Source organism: Terrapene carolina, unplaced genomic scaffold, assembly GCF_002925995.2.
Source record: "Terrapene carolina triunguis isolate 2854851 unplaced genomic scaffold, T_m_triunguis-2.0 Scaffold569, whole genome shotgun sequence".
Classification (NCBI taxonomy): domain Eukaryota; kingdom Metazoa; phylum Chordata; order Testudines; family Emydidae; genus Terrapene; species Terrapene triunguis.
Genome location: NW_020664920.1, coordinates 249417 through 262334, shown reverse-complemented (window position 1 = coordinate 262334; position 12918 = coordinate 249417). Strand labels below are relative to the sequence as shown.

Here is a 12918-nt window from a genome sequence, read left to right as displayed (position 1 = left end):
AAGTGACCCGGGTAACTACAGGCCTGTTAGTTTAACATCTGTAATATGCAAGGTCTTGGAAAAAATTTTGAAGGAGAAAGTAGTTAAGGACCTTGAGGTCAATGGCAATTGGGACAAATTACAGCATGGTTTTATGAAAGGCAGATCGTGCCAAACCAACCTGATCTCCTTTTTTGAGAAAGTAACAGATTTTTTAGATAAAGGAAAAGTGGTGGATCTAATATACCTCGATTTCAGTAAAGCGTTTGATACGGTACCGCATGAGGAATTATTGGTTAAATTGGAAAAGATGGGGATCGATATGAAAATCCAGAGGTGGATAAAGAACTGGTTAAAGGGGAGACTGCAGCGGGTTGTACTGAAAGGTGAACTGTCAGGTTGGAGGGAGGTTACCAGTGGAGTTCCTCAAGGTTCGGTTTTGAGTCTGATTTTATTTAATCTATTTATTACTGACCTCGGAACCGAATGTAGAAGTGGGCTGATAAAGTTTGCGGATGACACAAAGTTGGGAGGTATTGCCAATTCGGAGAAGGATCGGGATATCCTGCAGGGAGACTTGGATGACCTTGTAAACTGGAGTAATAGTAATAGGATGAAATTTAATAGTGAGAAATGTAAGGTGATGCATTTAGGGATGACTAACAAGAATTTTAGTTATAAGCTGGGGACGCATCGGTTGGAAGTAACAGAGGAGGAGAAGGACCTCGGAGTCCTGGTTGATCGCAGGATGACTATGAGTCGGCAATGTGACGTGGCCATGAAAAAAGCTAATGCGATCTTGGGATGCATTAGGCGAGGTATTTCTAGTAGGGATAAGGAGGTGCTGCTTCCGTTATACAAGGCACTGGTGAGACCTCATTTGGAGTACTGTGTGCAGTTCTGGTCTCCCATGTTTAAAAAGGATGAACTCAAACTGGAACGGGTACAGAGAAGGGCCACTAGGATGATCCGAGGAATGGAAAACCTGTTGTATGAAAGGAGACTCGAGGAGCTCGGTTTGTTTACCCTAACCAAAAGAAGGCTGAGGGGGGATATGATTGCTCTCTTTAAATATATCAGAGGGATAAATACCAGGGAGGGAGAGGAATTATTTCAGCTCAGTAGTAATGTGGACACGAGAACAAATGGATATAAACTGGCCGTCGGGAAGTTTAGGCTTGAAATTAGACGACGGTTTCTAACCGTCAGAGGGGTGAAGTTCTGGAACAGCCTTCCGAGGGAAACAGTGGGGGTGAAAGACCTCTCTGGCTTTAAGATTAAGCTTGATATGTTTATGGAGGGGATGGTTTGATGGGATAACGTGATTTTAGTCAATAGGTCAATAAAGTGCCATCGCTGGTGATTAGTATCAATGGTCAATGCGGGTCTGGCTGGAGAATCTTGCCTGCATGCTCGGGGGTTCTGCTGATCGCCATATTTGGGGTTGGGAAGGAATTTTCCTCCAGGGTAGATTGGCAGAGGCCCTGGAGGTTTTTCGCCTTCCTCCGCAGCATGGGGCAGGGGTCGCTGGCTGGAGGATTCTCTGCAACTTGAAGTCTTTAAATCATGATTTGGGGACTTCAACAGCTGAGTCAAGGGAGAGAATTATTCCAGGAGTGGATGGGTCAGCTTTTGTGGCCTGCATCATGCGGGAGGTCAGACTAGATGATCATAATGGTCCCTTCTGACAAAGTCTATGAGTCTTTGAGTCTGTGGATTTCTCTCTCCGGTGTGAGACCTGAAGGGGCTGCAGCCCATGGGTGCCTTGTGCGGGGCAGAGAGGGGATAGCGGCTGTCTTGCAGTCTGTGGTCCAGGAGTGGCTCCTTGTGAGGCTCCCCCATGGCTCCATGCTGCCCTTTCTGAAGGTGTCTGGGCCCCCCAGCCTGCTCAGCTGCTCCTTGGTGACCTTGTGAGGTTCATCTTCACCTCACCCTACAACTTCTCTGTCTGCTGTCTTGGAAAGGCGCCTGGGAAAGTCACAAGAACAGTCATAAAACTGCTGTGGAGGTGGTTCGGGCTGCTCAGTGAAGCACGCCGAGCTAGGGAAGCAAGGGGCCAGCTTTGACTGTGCTCTGGGGGGGCTGGTTTTCAATGCAATAGACTATCTGACGGGATTTGTAGGGCTGCTGCTTGCTATGCCGTGCGCTGGGCTGCAGTCAGCAGACTGACCGGGAAATCCATTCCCATGACCTGCAGTTACTAACTGCCTTCACCGCCCAAACACGCATGCGTGTCCCCTGCAGAGGACAGCCATACTGGACATGGGGCGCTACTGGCTGAGTGTGGAGCTGATTTCACTGCCCTGTCCCCAGAGGGGCCCCTGGGAGGGCAGTGCTGCTGGCTGAACAGGAAATGGCCATGGGATGCTGACAGTTCGGGCCTGGGGTGGGAGAGCCCAAGGGGCTGAACACCTGCCACTCTGCAGACTGCGCAGCTGGGCATGGTGCTCTTGGGGCAGGTTCTGTTCCTTGCGGGGGCGTCCTGCCGTTGTGGCAGCAACTCTCATCTGAAAATTCACTGACAAAACAGTCGTTAGCCCAGAGATAAGGTTGCCCGGCAACATCTGGTGCCCTTCCACATCATCGAGTTTGGTAAAACTCAAACCCAGGACATAGAATTACGGCGCATGCCCACATAACCTTAACTCTGTCCCCCACCCCGGAGCTGGCACGAGCCACGGGGAGGTCCTGCCTTAGGCATAGCTGTATTGAATGATGGATACATTCGTTGGAGCAGCTTGGCAGAGCTGAGAGTGTAATATGAGGCGATCTGGGGGGCTGTGGCCCTCTGGAGTGTTTTTGAGCCCTTCTCCCTGACCCCTGTGTGTATGATCAAAGGAAAGAGGTACTTGTGTGCCTTCGGAGATTCAGCAGCCCTCATGTCAGTATTGCATTGTGTAGGCTTTGTTGGGAGCAGGGCATGGGTCTTCTTGCAATGGGGATTGCCAGCAGTTTGTGGGAGGTGAGTGTGGCTGTGGGTTTAATGAAGGGTGAGTGGAAGCAGAGTGCTGGATGGCCCCATGTGCGTAGGGGTGAAGGCGCTGTGAAATGTAGCAGGGTGGTGGTCTTTCCATGGAGCAAGCTGTGTTTGAATGAGCTCCTGTTCAGTACCATGCAAAGGGAGAGTGCGAGTAAGCATGCAATGAGTCTGTTGGAGCATTGCTCAAAGAGGGCAGAGCTAAGGCCTCGGACCGATCCTATTCAACTTATTCATAAATGATCTGGAGAAAGGGGTAAACAGTGAGGTGGCAACATTTGCAGATGATACTAAACTGCTAAAGATAGTTAAGTCCAAAGCAGACTGTGAAGAACTTCAAAAAGATCTCACAAAACTAAGTGATTGGGCAACAAAATGGCAAATGAAATTTAATGTGGATAAATGTAAAGTAATGCACATTGGAAAAAATAACCCCAGCTATACATACAATATGATGGGGGCTAATTTAGCTACAACAAGTCAGGAAAAAGATCTTGGAGTCATCGTGGATAGTTCTCTGAAAATGTCCACACAGTGTGCAGAGGCGGTCAAAAAAGCAAACAGGATGTTAGGAATCATTAAAAAGGGGATAGAGAATAAGACTGAGAATATATTATTGCCCTTATATAAATCAATGGTACGCCCTCATCTCGAATACTGCGTACAGATGTGGTCTCCTCATCTCAAAAAAGATATACTGGCACTAGAAAAGGTTCAGAAAAGGGCAACTAAAATGATTAAGGGTTTGGAACGGGTCCCATATGAGGAGAGATTAAAGAGGCTAGGACTCTTCAGCTTGGAAGAGAGGAGACTAAGGGGGGATATGATAGAGGTATATAAAATCATGAGTGATGTGGAGAAAGTGGATAAGGAAAAGTTATTTACTTATTCCCATAATACAAGAACTAGGGGTCATCAAATGAAATTAATAGGCAGCAGGTTTAAAACAAATAAAAGGAAGTTCTTCTTCACGCAGCGCACAGTCAACTTGTGGAACTCCTTACCTGAGAAGGTTGTGAAGGCTAGGACTATAACAGAGTTTAAAAGAGAACTGGATAAATTCATGGAGGTTAAGTCCATTAATGGCTATTAGCCACGATGGGTAAGGAATGGTGTCCCTAGCCTCTGTCTGTCAGAGGATGGAGATGGATGGCAGGAGAGAGATCACTTGATCATTGCCTGTTAGGTTCACTCCCTCTGGGGCACCTGGCATTGGCCACTGTCGGTAGACAGGATACTGGGCTAGATGGACCTTTGGTCTGACCCGGTACGGCCTTTCTTATGTTCTTAAGGCTGCATGGGTGTGTACCCTAACTCAGTATTTCCTGGCTTTCAGAAGCTGGAGTTTTGGGGAACTCAACATTCTAGAAAGGTGCAAGATACCACCAGACAACTGCGCCTCTGCATTAATGACGTTTTAGTCAGTGAACTTCCTAGTTTCTTTGAATGTGGTGTTGGTAGTTCAGGTTACTGAGGCAGATGTAGTTCTGTAGGCGTGCAGCTCAGACACTGCTATGGCCAGGCAATGATAACACCTAGCCCTGACATAGCACTTTGCATCAGTACATCTCAAATTTGGCCCAGGTCACCCAGCAGGCCAGTGGCAGAGCTGGGAATAGAACCAAGGGCTCCTGAGTCTCCATCAGCAACCGTGTGGGCTAGTGAGGTGATGCCAGAGGGTATGTCTACACTGCAATGTAAGCCCAGGGTTAGTGGAACTCGAGTCAGCTGACCCGAACTAGGGAACCCTGGGCCTGAGCGTCTACACTCTATTTTACCCTACATTAAGACTTTTCTAATCTGTGCTTGATCCTAGGGCTCTAGTGTCCACACTGCAGTGCGCAGACCCTAGTCGAAGTAGCCCTATCCCAGAGTCCCTAGCACCCTTATCCCCCCGAAATGTGTCTGCTCTAGTACTAGGACTGTGGGGGAAAACTTTATTGCCTGTCCTGCACATTACAGGAAGGTTGAAGCTGCTCACTTTGCAAAAGGTTTGATCTGTTCGCTCTCCACTGCAGACCCAGCAGGCTCTCTGACAGTGCGCTTGCAGATTGGTGATCAGTAGAGAATGGGTTAATGCTGACCTAAGTTGCTGCTGTTCACAAAGGGTGGGGGGCTTTCATTTTCAATAGAGTGGATTGCAGAGTGCTGGGATAGAGAGGACTAAGGAGGTTATCCCATGGAATTGTGGGATACTTCTGGCTGAATCCTGGGACCTGGCTCAAGCAATTGCAGTGTAGACACAAGAGGAGGCTAGGCTAGATCCCAGGCTCAAGCACAGGCTTACGTTGCAGTGTAGACATTCCCTAAGTGGCCCACCCCCTGCCCTTTGTTATCGTGGACTGGGAATAATGGCCATGATTGGAATATTTGCAGTGTTCAGTTCCGACCAGGGCTACAGAGAGAGAGATCTCAAACACGGCTGGTCTAGCTACCAAGAGTGTGACGGTTTTATTACGTGATGGCTAGGGGAACTTTAAACCTGTGAAAGAAGGCTGGTGCCTGCGTCTCCATCCCCTGCAATGTATAACAAGCACTCTCCAAATATGTGGCCCTACCTTCTGGCCGGCACTGCCAGCTCACCCTCCTCCCCTTCCCTTCCCATTAAGCCATTAGTTAGAAGCCAGTTGTGCACAAAAAAACTTTGAGAAAAGTAGCCATAGTTCTGCTATATCCAGATTCCCAGCACGGGAGAACCCGGAAAGCTTGGGATGGTCTGCGGGGTGTGATGTGGCCCATCCATGTGATAGTCTCAGCTTAAATGAGAACACCATGGAGATGAATACAGCCTGAAACAACAGGTTTGGGAAGTGTGCACTGCTCCATTCATCTCAGTTCCCATCCCCACTCCCCCTGCTTCAGCAACCTGTGATGTGCCCTAGGTATGCCCATTCACAGCTCTCAGCCTGGTCTCAGCAGTGTGTTCTTGGTACATGCTCCTAGCATGCCTGTTCTCAGCGCCACACCCAGAGGCCAGGGTTTCCGCACATGGGGCAGGGAGAGGGTCTTTGATAGCCCCCCCAATCCCATGAGAGATGAGGAGAGGGCCCGGACACCCCTAGAGTGTCAGGCCTCCTCCAGATCCCAGCCCATAATGAGGGAGGGGATCAGACTTCTATAGAAGGGCAGGCCCCCCCAAGATCCTGGCTCATCCTCTGCCATTTATCCAAGGCTCCGAACTCACCTACCACCCATCCCTGTTTATCTCCTCTCACCTCCCAGCAAGCATTTGCATGTCTGATTTAAAAACAAGACCACACTGCCAGACACTGATTTTAGCAACATGCCTTCAAACCTTTCCCTGATTTCTGCCCTCCATGGGATCTCAACTGACTCTCCCTGGTTGGGGCAGGATTAAAGGCTACTGTTTAGCCCCTTGAGCTAAGCAGGTGCACTGAGATTTTCCACATTACAGATCCTCTTGTCTTCTCTGTGTATGTTCACTGTAATCTGTTTGGCTCATGAGCAGTTGGCGCATGCCTAAAATGCGAAGTAAACCTAGTGATGAAACCATTCTGAATTTGGCTCCCACAAAGGGGCAGTGGGTGCCACAAACTAGTTGGGGTTAATTCTCAAGAAACTGAGACCCTTGTGCCAGGATCAGAGCCCTAGTTTGATCCCCAGGACTGGGCCAAAAAAAAAAAAAAGAAGAAAAGAGTTGGTAGAATATGTTGACCTTAAAAAAAAAAATAAGGCTGCTCTCCCCACCCCCACTCCCGCCTTCAGGGAGCTGTATCTCAGGAACCTCTTTGTCAAATGACCCCACATCTGGGTCACTAAACCTAGCCCATACCTTTATGAGGCACACTAAATTTTAGGGCAATTTGAGTAACTGCAGATTCCAAGAGTCCAGCTTTAAACAGAAAGCTGGTCTTAACCTTAACTCCAGCCGACCTGGCTGTCTATGTCATCCCCCTTGGTGGCCTCTCTAGAGTCCGTTGTGAGTGGGTTCTCTGCCGCTTGCTAGTGTTCCACAGGGCAGAGACCGACCAATTGTCTACGAAAAGAGCAATTCCTGCTCCAACATCCAAGCCGGCCGCCCGTGAGGGGAGAGTGTGCCTCAGTCCCAGGGGTCCTGGGCAAAGGGTGTAGGGCAGAAGCATCAGAGATCTGTCGCGTTGATGGCATCCCTTGGGGCACATAGAGGGTTTGTTGGCAACCAGCTATTGGGTCGTTATGATGCTGAATGTCAGCAGTGAAGCAAGCTTAGGTTATCGCAGTGCCCTAAGGGCAGGGGAGGATATGCTGATGCTCGGTTGTGTGACACGAGCGCTAGCGTGTAGCCTTGGAGCTGGAGTCTGTTGTTGTGCTGGCCAGGCCCAAGGGGCAGAGTTAAGGTTAAGCATGCACCTTTACCTCTGGCATTTCTTGACCCCTCTGCTTTCCCAGGTAGCTGGCATGGTCTCCTTGTTTAATGGTTTGCACAGAATTAATGCTTGGAATCGCCCAGTGGCCTGGTCAGGGTCCCCTTTCCCTCTGCCTGTAGAGCTGAACTGAAGGAGTCTGAGTCTGGCTTTCTCCCTCCCTGGCTGTGATTGCTGTTCAGGGAAACAGCCAAGGCGGGCAGTGGTGCTCCTAGTCTCTAGTGGCCCTGGCTGACTCAGAGCAGCATTGCTGGGCTCTGTTGGAGCCCCTGGGGGGGGGGGAGACTGGCTTTCCCCCAGAGGGGCGAGCCATGGCTCCTGCATGCAGAGCTTGGCTGGGGGGCAGGAAGTTGCTGGTCCAGTCCCGGTGCAGCCTGGTCCTCTGGGCACCAGTGGACACCAGCCTGATGACTGTAGCCCAGGAAGAGGGCTAGAGGGGGCAGGGCGGCTCTCTGACCAGTGATGCCTTTGGTGCCCCCAGGGCTTTGCTTTACCTGCAGGAGCTGGCCGAGGAGCTGACATCGGTGTACCGGCCTCTGGCTCCCAACGAAGGCCCCCAGGAACCAGAGTCCGACAGCTCGAGGAAGAAGCGCCGAAGCAGGAGGAGGAAAGAGGAGGAGACCGATGACGATGACCTCTCTCGGGATGTGGACTTTGTGCCCTCGGAGGAGGTGCTGCTGCAGGCGGCGGAGGAGGAGGAGGAGAGCGACGTCCTGCTCAGCGAGGTCTCTGAGTCAGAGCCAGAGGCTGTCCGGGGCCATGCCCCGAGGATGCCGTCAGCAGGGGTAACAGCATCCTCTTCGCCTTGCCCCACTGAGCCTTGATGTGCACGACACCCCGTGTGTATGGGGCAGAGCGGGAAGGGAGTCAGTCAGCTCCTGAGCTCTGAGCCCTAAAGTGGGCACCCTCACCCCGGGTGTATAGAGAATGGCTGTGGGGAGGGAAGCAGTCCCTCCTGGGTGCAGGGGGAGGGGGCTCTGGGACATGGCATGGAGGCAGAGCTGCCAGCTTAAAGGGACTCGAACTCCCTGTTTGAACACAGGGCCTAGAACTGGCAGGGAGCTCCTGGTCCCCTGAGGTCGCAGGCAGCCCCTTTGTGAGTTTGTTGAGCTCCATCTTAAAGCCAGAGAAGTGGTTTGCTCCCATAGCTCCTGTTGGGAAGCTGTTCCCGACCCTCCCTCCTCTGATGGTCCAAAACTTTCTCTTCTCCAGCCTCAGCGTGTTCATGGTCAGCTTATCCCTGTTTGGTCTTGTGCCAGCATTGGCCTTTAGCTTCAGCAGTTCTCCCCTGTCTTGGACATTACCCATGCTGTATTCCTTGGGAGCAGTCAGATGTCATCCCCCCATCCCCCAGCCCACTCCCCAGCCTGCGTTTTGCTAGGGTAGTCAAAGCACTGCCAGCCTGCTCCCATAAGACAGGCCCTGCGTTCTGCTCATTAGCCTAGCAGCTCTTCTCTGCACCTGCTCCCGTCTGAGTTCCTGTCTTGCACACGGGTGAACAGAGCTATGCATGGTGTTTGAGATGGGGTCTTTACGAATGCCGTGCACAAGAGCATTATTACTTTCCTATCTCTGCTAGTGGTACCTCCCCTCTGAAGTCCTAGGGTCGTACAGCCACGTCGAATTGACGGCTCACGGTCATCCTGTGATCCACCCACGCACCCAAGTCTTTGCTGAGTCCCCACTTTATAGCATAAACTCTTGTTGTTTATCCCCCCTTGCACTTGGTACTGTTGAATTTCATTCCAGTTCTGTCACTCCGGTTGTCAAGGTCATCCAGTTCTTTCTGTGTAATAATCTGATCCTCCACTGCATTGACAATGCCTCCCAACTTTGTCTCATCAACAACGTTCATTAGCACACTCCTGGTTTTGTGCAAAAGTCATTAATGAAAAGATTAGAAAGATTAGTTCCAAGACTGGTCCTTGAGGAACTCCCCTAGTATCCTTCCTCTAGCCTAACTGTTCCTTTCAGCACAATCCATAAAAGAGGATAAAGGGTTCTAAAATGTAGAAGATGTTTCTGTTGCGTAGGCCAAGTGTGTGACAGTAGGTAAGTGTGGGTCATTCCTATGCAGCACAGTGCAAAGGGGGAGTGAGAGTATGTGTGTGATGAACCTATTGGGGCAGCATTCAGGGGGCAGAGTCTGGTTGAGAGGCCATGTCCCATAACCCTCTCTCTCCTGGTTTTCACAAGTTTGAGTTTTGCTGAACTCGACGTTCTAGAAGGGCAAGATATACCACTGGCAACTGCAGCTCTGCATGCATGAAGGCTTTGGTCAGTGAATTTCCTAGTTTTTTTTTTAATCAGGAGAAGTGATGTGGGTAGGAGTTAGTGGTCATTTAGGTAGTGGTCATTACGTAGGTGTGCAGTCCAGACGCTGCTGTAGCCAGGTAATGAAGGGGATAACCTAAGTCTTTCATGGTGCTCTTCATCGTTATGTTTCAAGGAGGGAAAAATCATTATCCCCATTGTACAGATGGGGAAACTGAGGCATGGAGATTTGGCCAAAGTCACTCATCAGGTCAGTGGCAGAGCTGGGAATAGAGCCCAAGCTTTGAGTCGCAGTCCACTGTTCTCATCACTGGCCCAACACGGTTCCTACGCGACTCATAATTCCCATCCCCCCATGCGCTTAGTTACAGTGGACCAGGTGTAATGGTCATGCTTTGAAATGCTTGTAATGTATAGTTCCCAGCAGGGCTGGGAGGAGAAAGCCCAGCCATGGGCTGTGTCCCAAGAATGTGACAGCTTTATTAGATGGTGGTTACAGGAATTAAGCATGTGAGAGAAGACTGGTGTGTGTCTCTCCATCCCCCAAGTAACGCCCCCCCACACTTCCCAGCTCACCCTCCTCCCCTTCCCATCCCTTTAAGTCATTAGTGCATGAGAAGCCAGTGGTGTACAAAAAAGCATTAATCAGTCAGCAACAGCTTTGCTAATCCAGATCCCCAGCACTGGAGAATCCTGAAAGCGTAGGAGGTTCTGAGCAGTGTGAAGTGGCCCATTCGTCCCAGTGTGATGGGCTCAGCCGAATGGAGACAAGTAAAGCCTAAACCCATAGCTCTGCTGTGCACTGCTCCATTTTTGGAAGTTCTTTGGAATCAACTCCAGGACACAGCCCCAAGATCAGAGCTGCCAGACCTCACACACAGTGCAGAAGCTGGAGTTCCCCAGATGACCTGATCCTGACTGGCCATCACATTCATCCCAGTGGCTGTTCCCATCCCAACACCTCCCGACATGCTGGCTCATGTGGGGCAGGGAGAGGGGCTGAGAACCTGGCTGGAGTGGGGCTCTGCTTTCCTCCAGGAAGCCAAGGCCACCAGATCCCAAGGGGGAGGCAGGGACATCCTCAGAGTGACTGTGTTCCCCTGCTCATATGGGGGGAGAAGCCCATCCCCCCAGATCGTAGCACACACAGGAGATTAGGGAGAGGGCTTCAGGCCCCCCAGATCCTGGCTCATGTGAGGGGGGCGGGGGCTGGGAGGACCCTGTAGAAGGGCCCAGGACCCTTGGATCCTGATGTGCACACAGGAGGGGAGAATGTGGGGCTGACAGGTGCCCTGCCCCTATTTTCCCTCACCCCTTTCCCATGTCCCAGGCCATCCCTCCCAAATCTTCACCCCCACCTGAGCCCTCTGATATGCCCCCCACGCCCCTTCCCAGCAAGCAGATGCGAGTCTGGTTTTTTCCAGAGTACTTTGCTTACATCCCTGGAAAGAAAGGTGTAAGCTACATGCCGTCTTCTCCGCCTCTTCAGCGTCCTGCCCTGGGGTGGCTGGGTCAGGATCAGAGGCTGCTGCTTAGCCCTGGGGCTCTGCAATTACTGAGAGACTGCTGAGGCTGCAAGCCCTCCTGTTCCTCTCTCCACAATTGCTCAATGTGCTCTGTGTCACTCTGACATCGCAGGAGAGCTAAACAGGCTGGGGGCTGCGGCTCCTCGGAGCAGTAGTGACAGGCGCTCCCAGGGGTAACTCTTTGCCAGGACCAGAGCCCTGCTTTGATTCCCAGCTCTGGCCCCCAAAAGTTGGCAGAATGTGGCAACCCTAAGAAAAGCCCTTGTTGTCCTGGGGGGACTGAGTCTCAGGAGCTCCTTTGTCCAGGGATCCCAGATGTGGGGGCACTATACCTGCCCCCGCCCCCAGGAAGCACCCTGACTTTCTGGGCAGTCTGAGGAGCTGCAGATTCTGGAACACTTGCAGGAGTCAGCGTTAACCAGAAAGCTGGTCTGCACTGTGACTGTAGTGCAGGGCGTGGTCTGCTGTACTAAGGGGTTCTGCCTGGTCTGGAGCCAATAGGTTAATTACAGACCCTTGCTACCAGACTTGCTGGTTTGCACTGGGCCAGTTCTTCCCTCGACTGGGTTGGAGGTTCTGGGGCTGAGGCTGGCCAGGGCTGAGGCTGGGGTATGGGCACGCACCTGCTGGTCCCTGCAGCTGGCCAGAACGGGATGCACTTCTCCAGCCTGCAGCAGCCTTTGTGCTCCGACCGAGCCAGCGGGCTGAGCAGGGGCTCACGGCGGATACAGCCCTGGGTAGGGGCTCCATGGGATGGCTGCATCCCCCTGCCGTTTGGGAGGTCTGGGGATGGGTGGAGGGTGTGTTGGGGGGCTGTGTCTGGGGGCGTGGGTGGGTTGGCGGAGGGCAGGGAACTAGCTGGGGCTAACGGCATGGATGTCTGGCCTGGGCTGGTGTGGCTGGGTACCTAGCGCCTGGCTCTAACCCCGCTTTCTCCTGTGCTCAGAAGTCCAAGCCCCAGTGCCGAGGGCTTGCTCCCAACGGCTTCCACAACTCCATCATGGCTCCCGTGTGGAAGTGTCCCAGCATCACCCACAGCCTGTGAGTACGGCCACACTCGCGCGAGGCTAGGGCGGGTGCTGAGAGGGGAGCGCCTGGCCCTGGGGCTGCGACAGGCTGGGTGACCCGCATGGCTGGCTGGGCTGGTGTGCTGGAGGGGCTGCAGGCAGTCTCTCCCAGGGGCCCTTTGGGTGGCAGGACCTGCCTGCCTGGGGTGGCATGGGTAAGGCTCCCTTGCCCCATAGTCTGGAGTGGCAGGGCTGGGTGCATCAGCCTCTCTCAGGGCTGCCCTGTGGGTAGAGGCCTGCAGATTCCTTTGCAGCACAGGTGACTCGAGAAGGGACAAGGAGCCCTTGGCAGAAGGATCCCTGGGGTGGTGAGTTTCAGGGGTGAGGAACTGGGGCCAGACTGGGCTCAAATTCTCTACTGTCTTCATGCCCCAGCCTGCCGCTTCTGCCTGTAGCCTGGGCATGTAGCAGCAGGGAGAGCAGCCAGGCGGGGGGCATGTGGGGTTCTGATCCCTTGTGCTCCGCAGGCGGGACCGGCACTACTCCCCCTGGGAATTCCCCGACTGGCTCCCTTCCACACGCAAGTGGACGTTTCTCTCAGAGAGGTAGGCGAATGGCCTTCCGCAGGCCAGGGCAAGTCTGGGCATGGGGCGGCCCCGGCCTTGGGGCTGGAAATGGAGCCATGGGTAAGGGGTGAATCCACAATGTAGGGGCAGTTCCCTACACTAACCTCGGTGCTTGGCAGGTGTCCGGGAATGTCAGAGGGCCAGGCCGGAGCCCCGGGGAGGGGG

The 12918-nt window shown here is 52.6% G+C and overlaps 1 protein-coding gene across 1 annotated transcript in view; it reads left to right on the top strand.

Moving 5' to 3' along the window:
- GTF3C2 (general transcription factor IIIC subunit 2) overlaps positions 1 to 12918 on the top strand; it is a 70534-nt gene that overhangs the window by 55375 nt on the left and 2241 nt on the right. The window contains exons 2-4 of the mRNA XM_029913273.1: positions 7764 to 8105; positions 12067 to 12161; positions 12655 to 12732. Of these exons, the coding sequence (XP_029769133.1) occupies positions 7764 to 8105; positions 12067 to 12161; positions 12655 to 12732 (515 nt within the window). The remainder of the gene's footprint in view (positions 1 to 7763; positions 8106 to 12066; positions 12162 to 12654; positions 12733 to 12918) is intronic.